We start from the raw sequence: 14592 nt of genomic DNA on the forward strand, positions 1-14592 counted from the left end.
ATGTCAATATTTAATTTACTTTGGTGGGAAGATATTGTTTTTCCTGACTTAACAATATTTTGACAGTATTCTTCATGGATACATTGTCATAATAAATCAGAATATGAGGACATTTCTTGTCCCCATAATTCATCATATTTAGCTGCCCTCTAAAGGAGAATCAATGGATTTTTAATTGTCAGACTTAGCTGAAATCGGCCACAGCCATTTCACATTTTCTTCTCATTAAGTCGCTCTTTTATCGACTTGGATGTACACCTGCCGTTACAGTGAGGCTGATTTGCAATGTGTCTTGTAGAGAAGAGAACATTTTTGAGTCAATCCTGACTGGTATTAGCTTTACACCCACCTTTTACAAAAAGCTGTTCCATGTAAATAAACCTAACCCAAGATTTGACGTTGCCACCACAATATGCACTATTAATACGATCAACCTTTAAAAACGTTCAGTGTTGTTCTGGTGCAAAACTCACCTTCAGGAATTGTAGCTAAAAGTTCAGGTTTTGTTTTGACAGACTATCATGCATTCTCTCAAAAGGTTCTGGGAAGTTTATTTGGGCCTGGATGTTTACTGTGGAAGAAAATGTTTCTCTTTCAAAACCAGACCTTAGTCCAGAGTATGGAGATACCAGGAGTGTCAGGCTATGATGTCACTGACACAAATACAATCACATGGACAGAGTAAGTTTAATAAATGAAGAAGTTCAATAGCAGAACCTGAAATTCAAGAACAGGCTGGCAGCAGCAACAGAGGATCTGACAACGGCGTAACTAAACCAATAGTTTAGTTATTGAATGTTTTGCAGGTGAGAACAGATGTGGAATGAAAGGCTTTGGGAGAAAGTACTGATTTAAAAAGGAAACACAAAAACTGAACACCACAATAACTAGAAACCTCAAAAGAGTAGAATTAGAAAACTATATTCAAAGTCCAAGTCGTTACAAGGAGATTATCACATTTAGAACTAAATAAGTAAGTTCATTATTTCTGCAGCTGTTTCAATGCTGCTGTCTGCCTCTTGGCAGCTTTGTTGACCAGTTTCAATTGGATGGTTTTATTACAACATCTAGTTTTCTCTATTGTCCCTGTTGCCGTACATTTTCTCCATTTATCAGCGACTGTCTTTCTTGTTGAAAGAAAGTGCTTGCATAATGCTGTGGATTGTTTCTGCACCCTAGATTTAAATTATGTTCACTTTTCAGCAAAATACAGCTTCAGCCAAGAAGGAAAATGAACAGATGTCTGGAACGTCTCACGAGGACAGCTGAACTTTGTTAGTTTACTCAGGTTCACTGTAGTTGACGGCAAGTATGAACTCAAGAAGCCTGAGAGTTGAAACAATCAAAGGTGCTTCATCAAAATGCTGGATTAATGGTGTTCACACTTAAGCAAACAGGTGATTGATCAGTCTTCCCTTTGATTGAGGTTAAATGTGATATTAAATATGAAATAAGTTAGAAATAATGTATCAAAGTCTAACATGTTAGCAGGGTTCTGTACACCTTTGTCAGCTTTCCAGGCATACAGTAACTGTGGTAAAGTTTCAGCAGGAATACCGCTGAGATTTCGCTGAGAAGACGAGGCTCACAAACTTTAAACTAATGAGCTGCAGGACTTATGGAGCAGAACATAAAGCGATGGCCAATTTAAGCTGAAGCCCTGACAGCCTCGCCGAATTGAAACAAAAATTCTTTGCTTGTGCTTCCAGGTTGAGTAACACCAAAAAGCAGGCGGTTCACACAGTGATGGGCATCTGGATGGTGTCCTTCATCCTGTCCACGCTCCCAGCAGTGGGCTGGCACGACACCATCGATCGCTTCTACACCTCCGACTGCAGATTCATTGTGACAGAGATCGGCCTGGGCTTCGGCGTGTGCTTCCTGCTGCTCATCGGCGGCAGCGTGGCCATGGGCGTGATATGCATCGGCATTGCTCTCTTCCAGACCTTCTCCATTCAGGCGGGCCACAACGCCGACAAGAACAAGTTCAACGTCCCGACCATCGTGGTGGAGGATGCTCAGGGGAAGCGCAGGTCATCCATTGACGGATCAGAGCCTCTCAAGACTTCGCTGCAGATCACTTACCTGATCAGTGGCATCGTCTTCATCTACGACTTCCTGACTGGCTTCCCCATACTGGTGAGTTTATTGTAGGCAATGGCTGAAAATGTTAGATGGTCAAATTTGAGCTCTCAATGGAAAATGGAGTCGTGTCAGTCAGGGAGACTAAAAAAAGAGAAAATGTGGCTTTGGAAGCTATTACTTCATGATTTGCAAGAATGGTTTAGATTTATGCAATTCAATAAATATGACATCACACTTGCACGATATCTGAAGTTGTGGATTTCAAGAAGGAGGCAAAACAGCCAGGCATATTTCCTCCCGCATATCCCTTATTTTTATCTGTCAAACCATCTCTTCCAGTTTTGTTTTTTTAAAGCACTTTTATTATATACGAAGAGATTGTGACTCTGCTTATGCAATCTTGGGTAATGTTGAGTTAAAGTATGCCTGAATCATGAGTGAATTAGTTAATAGTCTTTCACATCTTCCCTTTTCTAAATACATTTAAAGTTCTCAAAGTTGGATGTTTTCTTCTTTTTGTCATATATCCACAATGAACCATCTTTGCTAATGAAAGCAATTTAGTTACAAGTTTGGTAAATAAACTTTCCAACAGTAATTAGGTTTTTTTTAACAATAAAAGCTGCAGAAGGCACTTGGATCTGGTCAGTTTATATGCTACCTAGGTTATGTCTGTCTGCTTATGGCATCTGCTGAATACTTTTTATAATCCATAAAGCTTTCTAAAATCACATCATGTCTATCTGAACCAAACCAACTGCAGCATTTCACAAAGAGGACATGAATATTTGTTCCTGTATATTCAGAAGAAATACTGCTGGGATTCCCTTTTTGAAAACTTGCTGATTACCTATTAAGTAAATAAGCATTGAAATGAGTTATCATTGTAATCAGATCTCAGTTTATCTGAAATAACTCATTCTTGAATTATTCTACCTCTGCTTCACATGTACATTTTGTAAAGATTATTTGTATTTTGACAACTTTGGATTTTGGAGATTTTGAATTATTTTCTCTTGCTAAGTTGTAATTTTAACGTAAAACCAAAACAGTTCATTGCTAAATTTTCTGCAATGCATCTCCTGTGGTCCTCTAAGCTGGAGAGGAGAAAAAAAAACTCACTCAGCCAAATCAAGGGCCTCTTATTTTAACAGCTCAACATTATTTTTCTCTGTTTGTATCTTCTCTAGATCTCTTCTTTTTGTTGCAATTGTCATCATGAGAAGAGACTATACTTTTGAGTCTGTGTTGCAATTTTTTGTGCAAGATGAAAAGCGTCCTCAGTCCATAGCAATAATGCAGCATTACGCTGAGATAGTTTATTTCCATGTCGGAGTTAAAAATGCCTTTTTGCTGAATTATCTTGAAGATAATCCACTCCTTTTGTTAAAAAACGAATAATTGCACACTTTACAACAACAACACTGCATTGTATATTGTTTCATAGAGCTGAATTACTGATGAAAGATCATGTTTCTAGTGCAGTGAACGAAACGCCAAGTCTGCTGGTCCTGATCTAATGAGCTATTTAAATGCATGGAAAGCTGTTCACACACAAATATACTGCGTCTTTGTTTTGGAGTGTATGGAGTTACATGGAGTAATCCAGCTTTAGAGAGCCCAGAAACAAAACCACATGGTCGTACAATATCTGCGGGTCTAGGTGGGATTTGTTTTGATGCTAAGATCAATAACTTCAGGGTTGCATGTAATAGTGATTTATGTGTATATATCTGTTTGAAGTTTGGTAAAAGAATCACACACTAAATGATTCTAAACAAATTGACATATGTTTGATGAAAATGAACACATATACTAAGCCTGTTTTGTCTATACTTGCGGCCTATACTTGTCTATACTTGCTGCATCATTTTCTAATTCTGGCAGTACTGAGCACCTGCTAGAAATATTTATTGTAGCTTCCAGAGGGAGCGGCCACTAGTGCAAATTGAACGCTTCGTTAACTACAAACTACAGAGTTTATAGTTGATGCTGTTGTATGAACAAAATGTTTTGCCATCTGTATTTCCTGGCTGTTTGGTGATGGGTTTGGCCAGTGATGCAACACCATGAGCTAGACTGCTGTTGCAGTCTGTGGCCTCTGTTTAATGTTAGTTGACATTTCTCAGTCTGTTGAAACAGGTTTAGTTTTTGTTGTTTTACATGAAAAGAATACTAATAATTGTTATCACCTGCAAGCTGTAATTTCTGTTGGTGTTTTTGAGTGTATGTTTTTTATATTAACGCTGAAATGAGGTGGTATCCCTTTAATGCTGATGTAAAGTGTTTGTGCTCCATTACTTCAATTATACAATCTAGTAAAGTCATTATAAATATCTGGTAAGACTGCACAGTATATCACCAGTATTTCATTGTGCAATAGTCACACCGCAAAGGCCTATTTGGAGTGCTATAATTGTCAGTGATATTGTCATCACAAAATTTACAATTATTGCCACCAGCACAAGACTTTCTAATACCGTGCAGCCTTAACGCCAGACCAGAGTATGAGTACCATATGAGTATTTTTATGCAACTCTCTCAATTTCTCCCCTAAACAGTTTTCTGAATGTTGCTCAAATTGATAGCGTCATACTATTTGTGACACTAGAAGCCTAATTGCAGCCTGTAAAAGACTTTACTTTTCGTTCTGAAAAGGTGGTGAGCTTTGCCAGTCTGAAGTTTGACCGCTCGTATAACTGGATGGTGCTGTGTGTGCTGTGGTGCTCCATCGCTCAGTCCATTTTGCTGCCCATGTTCCTGTGGGCTTGCGACCGTTACCGGGCCGACATCCGCATGGTGTGGGAGAAGTGTGTCGCCATTATGTCCAACGACGAAGTGGATGAGGGTAAGTTATTGTAAGGCGTCTCCCTTCTGCCCCGCCTCCGTTTTTCCCTCATCTGCACCTGCCCAGTTGATGTTGTTTAAAGCCTTTTTTAAATGACAACTTGTTAAATTAATGAAGGAAAGCTCTTTATGGACATGTCTAAACAGCTTTAGTCTAGAATAATCCAAAGAAAATTTATTTCAAATTGCTCATGACTAAAAAGAATGAAAACAGATTATTTGGTGGCAAAAATGTTGGATTATAGAATCTGTTTAGGTGAAATTATTTCTGTTCAGTCAAGAAAGAAAGGGAACATTTCTATTTTTATTAAAATGTCCTGGATTACAAGCTGATGTACGATACAGTTGACAAAATTTAAAATGTTCAGCGCAGTGGCAGTGATTGTTGCTCTATGCTCCATCTCATCAGAAAAACAGAACAGTCACACAGGCACTTTCTCTGCCATCTCTTTGAAAAGACTTTAAACTTCAGCAACTGTTTGATGGAACATTTCTGTGATTTTGAAGCTATTATCTCAAAATCACATATTGTAGTTTTTTTTCTGTGTACTTTTTAAGTTGGAACATTTGCAAATAAGTTTTTTTTTAAGCAGCTTTAATTACTTTTCTTTAATCTGTACATGATCTCAAGTCACAGGTCAAATGTTATCATGTGACCTTTGTTATGAAATAAAAACTGAAAGGACAAGTGTCTGTGTAGCTTTATAAAGTGCTTTTAACTTTATTTTCTATGATGTCTGTATTTATGCTTTAAAACTTCTACAGATATATGAAGCTATATTGCTTAACAAAGCATCTGCTTGTGTTTTTACTGTAAGGGTTTAAAATGGGCTATCCTGCAGAATAAAGGATTCCTCATTCGGTTGACAGCTTTTAGTGGAAGTGAACCAAACGCTGTTGAGATACATATTCATGTCATTTTGATGGTCATATTTCCCTCAAGTCAGGAATAAAACAATTGGGTATTGGTTACAAATCTAAAATACATTGAATTAATGATTTTTTTAATGCTTCTTTTATGTTTTTTTATTTTTTTATTTTCTGTTGCTTTTTCTTTTGTATTTGTGCAATGACAAGTCACCTGCAGACTGAAGTCATTTAAAGGCATACACACACGTTAAACGACACTTGGCTGATATCAGAAAGTCTCATGATACAGACGGTAAATCTTCCTCTTTCGCAACATACTAAACCAGCATTTAGTACTTAGTTCAACTCGATTTAATTCAGTTCAGTTCAAGTTAATTCATTTGAAATTTCCACCAAGAAAACAGACACTTCTGTAACATCTGGTTCTAAAATGAGGTCACATGATAATCATGCAGCAGGTAGAAACATGAACTCTGCTAAAACTTTCTCCCCGTTTTTGTTTAAACTCAACCGCATCCGAACCCCTCCTGCCCCGTTTCTAACCCTCTAGATCTTCTGACCCTTTTTCTCTTTTTGACGCCTTTCCTCAGAGCTGAAAATTGTCCAAAGGGTGCCATTGAAAACACTAGGCAGTTCATATTCTGTGTGATAATTAACACTCCCAGTTCTCTGTTTTGTTTTGTTTTTCTTTTTTTCCAGAGGGCTTGCCATGTATAACTCATCACAGTTGTATGTATAAGAACTGTTTCTTGTTTCCCAAAGCTACTAACTTTGCATGCAAAGCTGCCTGTGCAAATAGCAACTTTCATTCTCCATCCATTTGGCCAACATTTATCCTCAAGATCATTTTATACCCATCTTCAGTTGATTTGTTGTGAACATAAAGACAGTTATTGTGTTAGAATAATAATAATTTTTAAAAAAGATTAAAAAAATTGCAACAATTCTGGTTTTGGTTTTGAATTTCACAAGCAATTCCTTGGCTATCTCTGCTTGGTTCTTTGTTTATAGCTTACGTTCCTGAGAACACACATAGGAGGAGTCAACAAATCAGAGAACGATTGAACTTGTTTCTCCTTTCTATTCGTCTGTCTGTCTGTCTGTCTTGTGTATGGAGTTCGTTGCTCTCTAATCCTGACGCTCGTGCTTTTCTGCACTTTGCAGAAAACAGCCAAGACGGAGGAATTCATGCCGACTTAATATATGACAGACCATATGACTATAGCTCGGCGCCTGAAATCGTGACGATAGACCGTAATGCCAAGTTTGAGTTCTCAACCTTAGAAAGGGGGGTTCTGCAAGGGTATCCATTGAGGGAACAACAGGAAGATAAAATGCAGTATTTGCAGGTATATTTATTGATTTCCTTCATTTCTTTTTTTTTAATCAGTTGAATTACTTTAACTTTATCATTGAATGCATGGTGAAGTGGCCTTGTATGCCTTTGCAGCAGCTTGATTGAAATGGTAATAATTGTGATGCTTTCTCTCTGATTTGCAGCAGGTTTTTTTCTTTGGCCTTGTTTTTGTTTTCCTAGGGTGAATCTAAAATTCTCTCAGACTGACTAATGTTTGGTAAATATGACCATCAGTAGTCCCATCAATACATTAACTGTGCTTCATTTACCAAGTACTATGTCCTAGTCACGAACTTACAAACATTAAGTTATCGTGGAAGAGGGTAAGAATGTAGTAACTGACTTACCTTCTACATTTCAGGATTTTCATCAAGCGATATAAACGTCCTGCAAAAAAAACAAAACAAAAAAAAAACATTGTGTTCATTCAATCCAGCTTCCATCCACAGCTCTTCCAGATGAAGAGCTGTGATGAAAAAGCTCCTTCTCAACCTGCATCTGAAATAAAGCTGGAACTCGCAGTCTTCCAGGGCAGTTAATTAAATTCAGAATGAAACTATGTGCTTTGATTCAGACATTGGCTCCATTTTGAAAATAGCCTTTTGCCCTCTCTGATTCCGTATTACCTCAACGTGGTTTAAAGTAACCATAGTTTGAACTGTCCTAAAAGGCTGTAGTGGGGATATGTAACGTCAAAGTCAACAATTCCCAACCATGCAATATTACCTCTTGCAAAGCATCCGACAGTAGTACTGTGTCATCTTTGTGTTATTCAGTAAAAAAAAGAAAAGAAAAAAAGAGTATCATGATGTCTATTTTATACGTATCCATTCTGCAAATCAATTTCTTTAAATTGGCCCAACACATCAGATGTCCAACATAAAAGATGGACACTTCAAACACAACGTTTAATGTGTTTCTAACTTGACTGTGGTTAAGATGTCATCAAACAGAGATGTATACAGTAGCCATCACTCCATTATACCAACTCGGTGCCCCTGTCCATCATCGTTTGTCCTTTGTTTACATCAATAGGTCTATTTTTGCTGTGTAGTTGTATTAGACTGTGTTGATCTTTGTGTGTGCCTGCAAAAAAAAAAAAAAAAACATAAACCTGTTGTTTCAGTTACAGGATGACTGACTGAACTTTGACTCAATCAACTGTATTACATTGTTTCCGAAGTAGATCAAGTGTGACATGTGTCTGCAAATCCTTCTGATTTCGATTAAATGTTGCCTGAGCTTCACAACTGCAAGGTGTCTGATTAGCAGAATAAAGCCTGTTTGGCTTTATTTGCTCTGTGTCCATGTTTCACTGTCCGTCCTGCATCTTCACTCATTCTAAAGCTTGTGCTGCCCTCTGCTGTCCAGCTCTCTCACCTTTAGAGTTCAATGCTACTGTATCGTCTGCTGTTTAATTCTCTGCATTTACTGAAAGACGCCACAGGGGGGCAGACTGATATCAGTCTTGAGGCTCTTGACGTGATCCTGACAAACCCACTGTCTTTGAATAGTTGTCAGAATACAATGTGAGTATAACAAGTAGGAAACCTTTATAAGATAAGATCATAGAAATAGAATAACTCTATGCTAAAAGTTTCTCTTAAAACGAGGAAATAGAAGCATGTGGGATTTAATTTTGAGTCAGGGCGCTATGTAGAATGTAAGTTGTTTTTGCTTCATTCTTTTCCTCCACTGACCACAGTAAATGGCCTCTAACAATTGAATTAGCACTAATAAAAATCTAGGTTGCACTAAATCTTTACATAAAGCTGATAAATACTACATGCATTAATCTATATTATTGATGAGGAAGATAACGGTACATAGCATGTTTGCCATATTTTTTGTAGCCAGTGTTATATTTTGTGCATTTGAATGTATCAGTCTTTATTATGAAGGGTTTGTTTTGTGTCTTCCCTCCAGGTGCCCCCTACAAGAAGATACTCCCACGACGAAACAGACATGTGGACCAGCGACCAGATCCCCTCATACCTGCACCGATGGGGCTCCACCGAGGACGTGATAGTGGCTGCCCACTACAGCTCCACCTTGCTGCGCCGCGAGAGGCGCAGGAGCAGCCTGGTCTCCTACCACGAGGAGAGCCACTATCATCACCACCCTCACCGCAAGCGGCGGCGATCTGAGGACAGCATGCACTCCCTCAGGCACCTGCCCCGCATCGTGTGCGGCGGGGAGCGCTATGAGGACGAGCTGCGGTGCTTCAGCCGCGACGAGGTGATTAACTTTATAGACGAGACTCCCGTGCCGAGCCCCCGGAGGAGCCCGCGCCGCACGTCCACCATCTCCCTCATCCCCAACGTGTACGAGCAGCACGCCATCATCCTTCCTCACTTCCCACTTACAGACTTTGAGCGGGAGCCCCAGGTGCTCAGGCGGACCTCGGCGCACAAGAGGAGCAGCAGTAGCAGGGGCAACTCGCCAGAGGGCTCCCCCAAACCGGACCGGTCCCCTGGTAAGATGAGCCACGGGGCTTGTGGCTCAGGGAAGGGCTGCACTAAAGGCCAGCGTGATGGGGGACACCAGGACGGAGGGGGCTCACCCCGACGCAGAGAGAGGACTGCAGGGCACTCTGGCAGCAGGCACAGGACAGGTGAAGGTGCCGTGTCCAACGCCGGAGCCGACTGGCTGAAGCAAAAGCACCTCAGCAAGGCTGAGAGTAAAGGCAACACAAACAGTTTCCTAAGCACACCTTCAGCATCGTCCTCGGGATACATTACCTTTCACTCTGATTCTGTTGGCTCCACCACCTGAAGCCAAGCACCCACATTGATATAAATATTAGGACCTAATATCTAATTGAAAACCTCATTGGGTTAAGAGAAGTGACAGGCTGGAACATATCGACCTTTTTACTTGTGCCATTATTCAGTTTTCTTACCTACCAGAGATAAGCGTCTGCTAATCCTAGATGGCCTTAGGAACTTTGGACCTATTTTTTGACTGGGCCTTGATTTCATGTGTGAGCTGGTGACAATATTGATCAATCCAGCTGTTTATCTGTCACAACGCAAAATCTCCAGTGACAAACACTTTTTTGCCAGCACTGACACAAAGGAACTATTTTTAATTGGTGTGATCATTCCTGAATCTTGTTTCTGTCGTTTCACTCTCATAGGAGGATAAAAATATTTTCATGTGCATTGGTAAGGATGTTTTTTTTTATTATGTTTTCGTTTGTCTTCTTTTAAAATCTTGAACTTGAGTTGTGTTTTATTTGGCCTGTAATGTGTTTTTGTTGTGTGATACGAACACAAGCTTTCCTGAACGCAGCACATTTTCCTTCAGCTTTGCTTCAGTGCAGGAGTCATTTCAACTTCTTTCGTTTTTAAATTACCAGTAACCACATAAAACCTTTTTAAAAAACATTTCACACATAAAATGGAAAATGAGTTTTAATCCCACTCCATTATTTGCCTAATTGATGGTTTCTGTGATCTTTTGAAAACGTAAAGACCCATCCTTTATTAAAAGAAAGAAAGAGAGTTATTTTTAAAATAGAATTCAGATGTTATGTAAATATGGAAAAATATTGGATATTTATGTTTTTGGGAATTTCTGTTTATATGAAATATTTCCTCCCAAAGGTTTATCTTACTTGACTTTGGTGATAATGAAGCACAGATGTAGCTCATTACAAAACAAACAGCTTTTAAGACAAATATGCAAGTCGTGTTTTCTACTCCCCCTGCTGATCCTCGATAATCTGACTTCACACTATGCTTTGATTCAGATGCACTGTGCATTTAGTTATTTCATATAAATAAATAAAAAAGATGAAAAGCACAAATTATGAACCATAAATTGGAACTAAAATTCAACTTATAAGTGACCTGGTTCTCCTGGGTGACATGTGAAAATGAATGGGCTTTGGAAGGTTTTGTCAGGCTAATGTTTCTTTTGCTTAATTGACCAGGCTGTGCAAAAATAAAGTGAAGATTAAATCTGAGTAAACCCCTGTGAAACCCCTGTAGTGCCTTGCAGAGGCTATCCCTAGAGATGTCTCACATTTTATCTCATTACAACCACAAACCTCAGTGCATTTTATTATTTTATGAAAGACCAACAGAAAGGTCAAACATGTGAAGATTTTTTTTTCCTGGACTGCCCTGTTTTTAGCACCAGGCGTCTTGAGGTAAAACACTCCCACAGCATAAAGCCGCCACCATAACGTTTCACTGTGAAGATTGTGTGTTCAGCAGAACATGACGTGTTGATCTTCTTCCACAAATGGTGTTTTTCACACAAGTGAAATAAAAAAAGTTAAATATCTAATTAGTTCCCATCTGAACAAGACTTTATTTAGACATTGCTGTTCTTCTCAATCTGCAGTTTTCTTCTGAAGGCAGCTAGTTGCACTGGATTTTACTTACAGGTGTCAGAATATTAAGGGACCTGAAATGCAAGCCAAATTTTTTAGATTATAATTCATGTAACAGAAATTGAAAAAATGTGAGTCAACGTCCATCCATTTAACATTTGCGCACTACTTTGTGTTGATCTGTTGGACAACATTTTTATAAAACTAAGTTTACTGCTGTGGTTGTAATGTGGTAAAGTATCTTTAAAATTTCTACAGGGGTAGGAATACTTTCACAAGTGACTTGAAGATCTACATTTCTTATCTTAAATTCAAATTTTCAGAAAGTTAAATGCACAATAATTTCTAACATAGCAGCACCTTTACTAAATATCAACCATGTGTTTCTGCACGAATTCCAAATGTATCAACAAACTACATTTCATCTCTTCCAGAGTGATAATGTGCTAAAGTAATGCAATGAAGACAGTAAGCAGGAGACCCAGTCGGGAGCTTTGAGTGCTTGTGGATAGTAACTGTGAATGTGAAAGCATTTGCACTAATAAAGTGCAGCTTATTACGTAGGCATGAAGAACTGAAATGATCCCCTTTTGCACCTTTATTTGTCATAAAATTAGTTTTTTGTTTTTCCATCACCGTCAAAATGAATAAAGTAGCACTTATTGAGCATTTATGCTTGGTGTCATCCCTTTTTTTTAACAGCTTATTTTAAATTATTCAAACAACTTTGCTTAAACGTGTTTTCTTTTTGGGAAGCAAATCACCTCGCACAGTCATATTTTGCTGTGGTATAGGTATATATACATTTTTTTCATTTCGTTGTATTTACAATATTAAACATTTTTTGTGACATATTCAAAGGTTTATTACTCAAATACGAATGACGTTAAATGTTTTTTTTTTTGTTGAGTTGATGACTTTAACATGTTATGACTGATTAAATTCACATGAAAACACCTGAGTTTGTGTGTAGAATCGTTCTAGTGTGTGTTCACCGGATTTAGGTAGAAACTGTTGATCTGATTAGTGTCTGCTTTCTAAAACCTGGATAAACATGAAATATTGGAGTGCTTTAAACACTGGGGGGGGGATGAAATAAGGAACGTCTTATTTTTTAGCTGTTTTGGTGAAATATTTGTAATAATTTTATTGTATGGATGAGTTATAAACCCTGTGTCGTCATTGCCCGTCGTCATACGTCAACTGCTAAATCTGCACCTTCAAGGGCATCGTTTATCCGCATCAGGCCACAGAAAGGAGCGTCTGGAGCGCACTTCATCCACGTCTGGCCCGTTAATTCCGCCCGGCTGACCTCAGTCTCATGCTAATAGAGGATTCTCTGCCTCCCTTCAGTTCTCATGTGCGTCCCTATTCTGGTGGAGCAAACTTGGAGAGTGAAACAATGTGTGGAAGAGTTCATAGAAGTCCTTAGAAAAAAGTTGAAGTGCATTCAGTGCGCTCGTCACGTGACGCTCCCTTTTATCTCATTAAACAAACTTTCCTTGTGCCTCTGGCCCCCAGAGGTCTTGTTAGCAGAGCAGCTTTGACTTTGATGATGCGAGCTTTCCAGGCTGAGTTTTTTTTTTTTAGGGGACGAACCAACCAAGCAAAGGGTTAGAACGACGGACATAATACTTGAAATGAGGAACAAGCTTCGTGTGGGAGGCAGATGCGTTATTTCAGTTTGCGCCATTTGAAAGAGCTTGTGGGCGTTTCTGCAATTCTCCTCGCTGTAAGGTGCCATCCTTCCCAGGATAGAGAGACGCTATGTGACAGACAGGTGTTCTGACTATCACTGCTACCCTTAAATCCGTCCTACCTTGTGGTAATGCGCATGCGCACATCGATGCTACATTACTGCTTACTCTGCAGATTTCATTTATATGTGATGGATGAGAGGTGGAGAGGGTTTCAAACTGTTAGATGTTCCCTTGATCTCTGTCTCGTGTGTGTATTATAGTCAGAAGGAGAAAAGGTCAGGTGGGAGGGCCTAGGACTGAACGGAAGGAGACGATAGAGGACGGTGGCGGGTGGGTTGGTGGGGGGGGGGGAGAGAAGACGCTATCACACATATCTGGCAGAACAATACAAAACAATACCTCTGCTTATCTCTAATGGGGCCATGAGAAACATTGTGGAAATTAGGCTTAATGTAGCCTTGAGCCCCTGTAAAGGGTCACTGATCACTCCTCTTCGTCCGCTTTGTCTTTTCAGTTTCATGGTGTTGTCCCAATTTCACCCTCTTCCTTTTTTCATTTTCCTCCCTTGCCTCCAACCCTTCCCCTAAACACGTAATCGTTTAGGCTTTCAGCTGTTACGTCGATCCGCGTTTCCCCATCAAATACGGCTCCCCCGGCTCCTTGCGTCTTCTTGCCACTCCGCACCGCCCAGGCGGCAAAACACGCGCGTGATCGTTAAGAGCACTGAGAAAGCACGCGCTTGTTCAGCGCGCTTATCTGGAGAACTACGGACACCTTGAAAGATCAAACAAACTGTTTCGGCAAAGTTCTCACTTTATTCACGTTTTTGCGTGAAACTAATAATAATAACAACAAATAGATAGATAGATAGATAGATAGATAGATAGATAGATAGATAGATAGATAGATAGATAGATAGATAGATAGATAGATAGATAGATAGATAGATAGATAGATAGATAGATAGATAAAAAAATCAGGGCAATGCATTTTAATCAATATTACCCATCAGATACTGTTCCCCCTATGTTAAAGGGGGGAACGGTATCTGATGAGTGTACACAATTCCCGACAGGAGAGGGTCCTCCTTTTACAGCTCTCGTCAGATGTGATTAAAAAAAATGTAATTCCTGAAGGCATGTTCTGCCTCCCATATGGACCCCTTCTAAGCCTGGACTAGGGACCTGCTGCAACCCCCACCCTGTAGCTCCTTCCCTGAAGTGATGTCACAAATATGTTACAAATGTGGGAGGAACTGTCTGATGTTGATTTCTAAATCAACGCCAGACTGAGTTACTGTTGGTGTTCATTTAGAAATCAACACTGAACAGAGTTGCTTTTATTTAACTCTTTGGAACACCACAAGCCCTTTAGGGAAACTAACACTCATG

General features: G+C 39.4%; 1 protein-coding gene across 2 annotated transcripts in view; it reads left to right on the forward strand.

Moving 5' to 3' along the window:
- Positions 1–12462, forward strand: part of gpr153 (G protein-coupled receptor 153) — a 35857-nt gene extending 23395 nt beyond the window's left edge. For both annotated transcript variants that reach the window (XM_008413516.3, XM_017305881.2), the window contains exons 3-6: positions 1710–2139; positions 4744–4933; positions 6967–7151; positions 9086–12462. In XM_008413516.3, coding sequence (XP_008411738.1) covers positions 1710–2139; positions 4744–4933; positions 6967–7151; positions 9086–9934 — 1654 coding nt within the window. In that variant the 3' untranslated portion in view covers positions 9935–12462. The remainder of the gene's footprint in view (positions 1–1709; positions 2140–4743; positions 4934–6966; positions 7152–9085) is intronic.
- The last annotated feature ends 2130 nt before the right edge of the window (positions 12463–14592 follow it).

The sequence above is a fragment of the Poecilia reticulata genome, chromosome 7 (assembly GCF_904066995.2).
Source record: "Poecilia reticulata chromosome 7, P_reticulata-male-v2, whole genome shotgun sequence".
In the NCBI taxonomy this organism is placed as follows: Eukaryota; Metazoa; Chordata; class Actinopteri; order Cyprinodontiformes; family Poeciliidae; genus Poecilia; species Poecilia reticulata.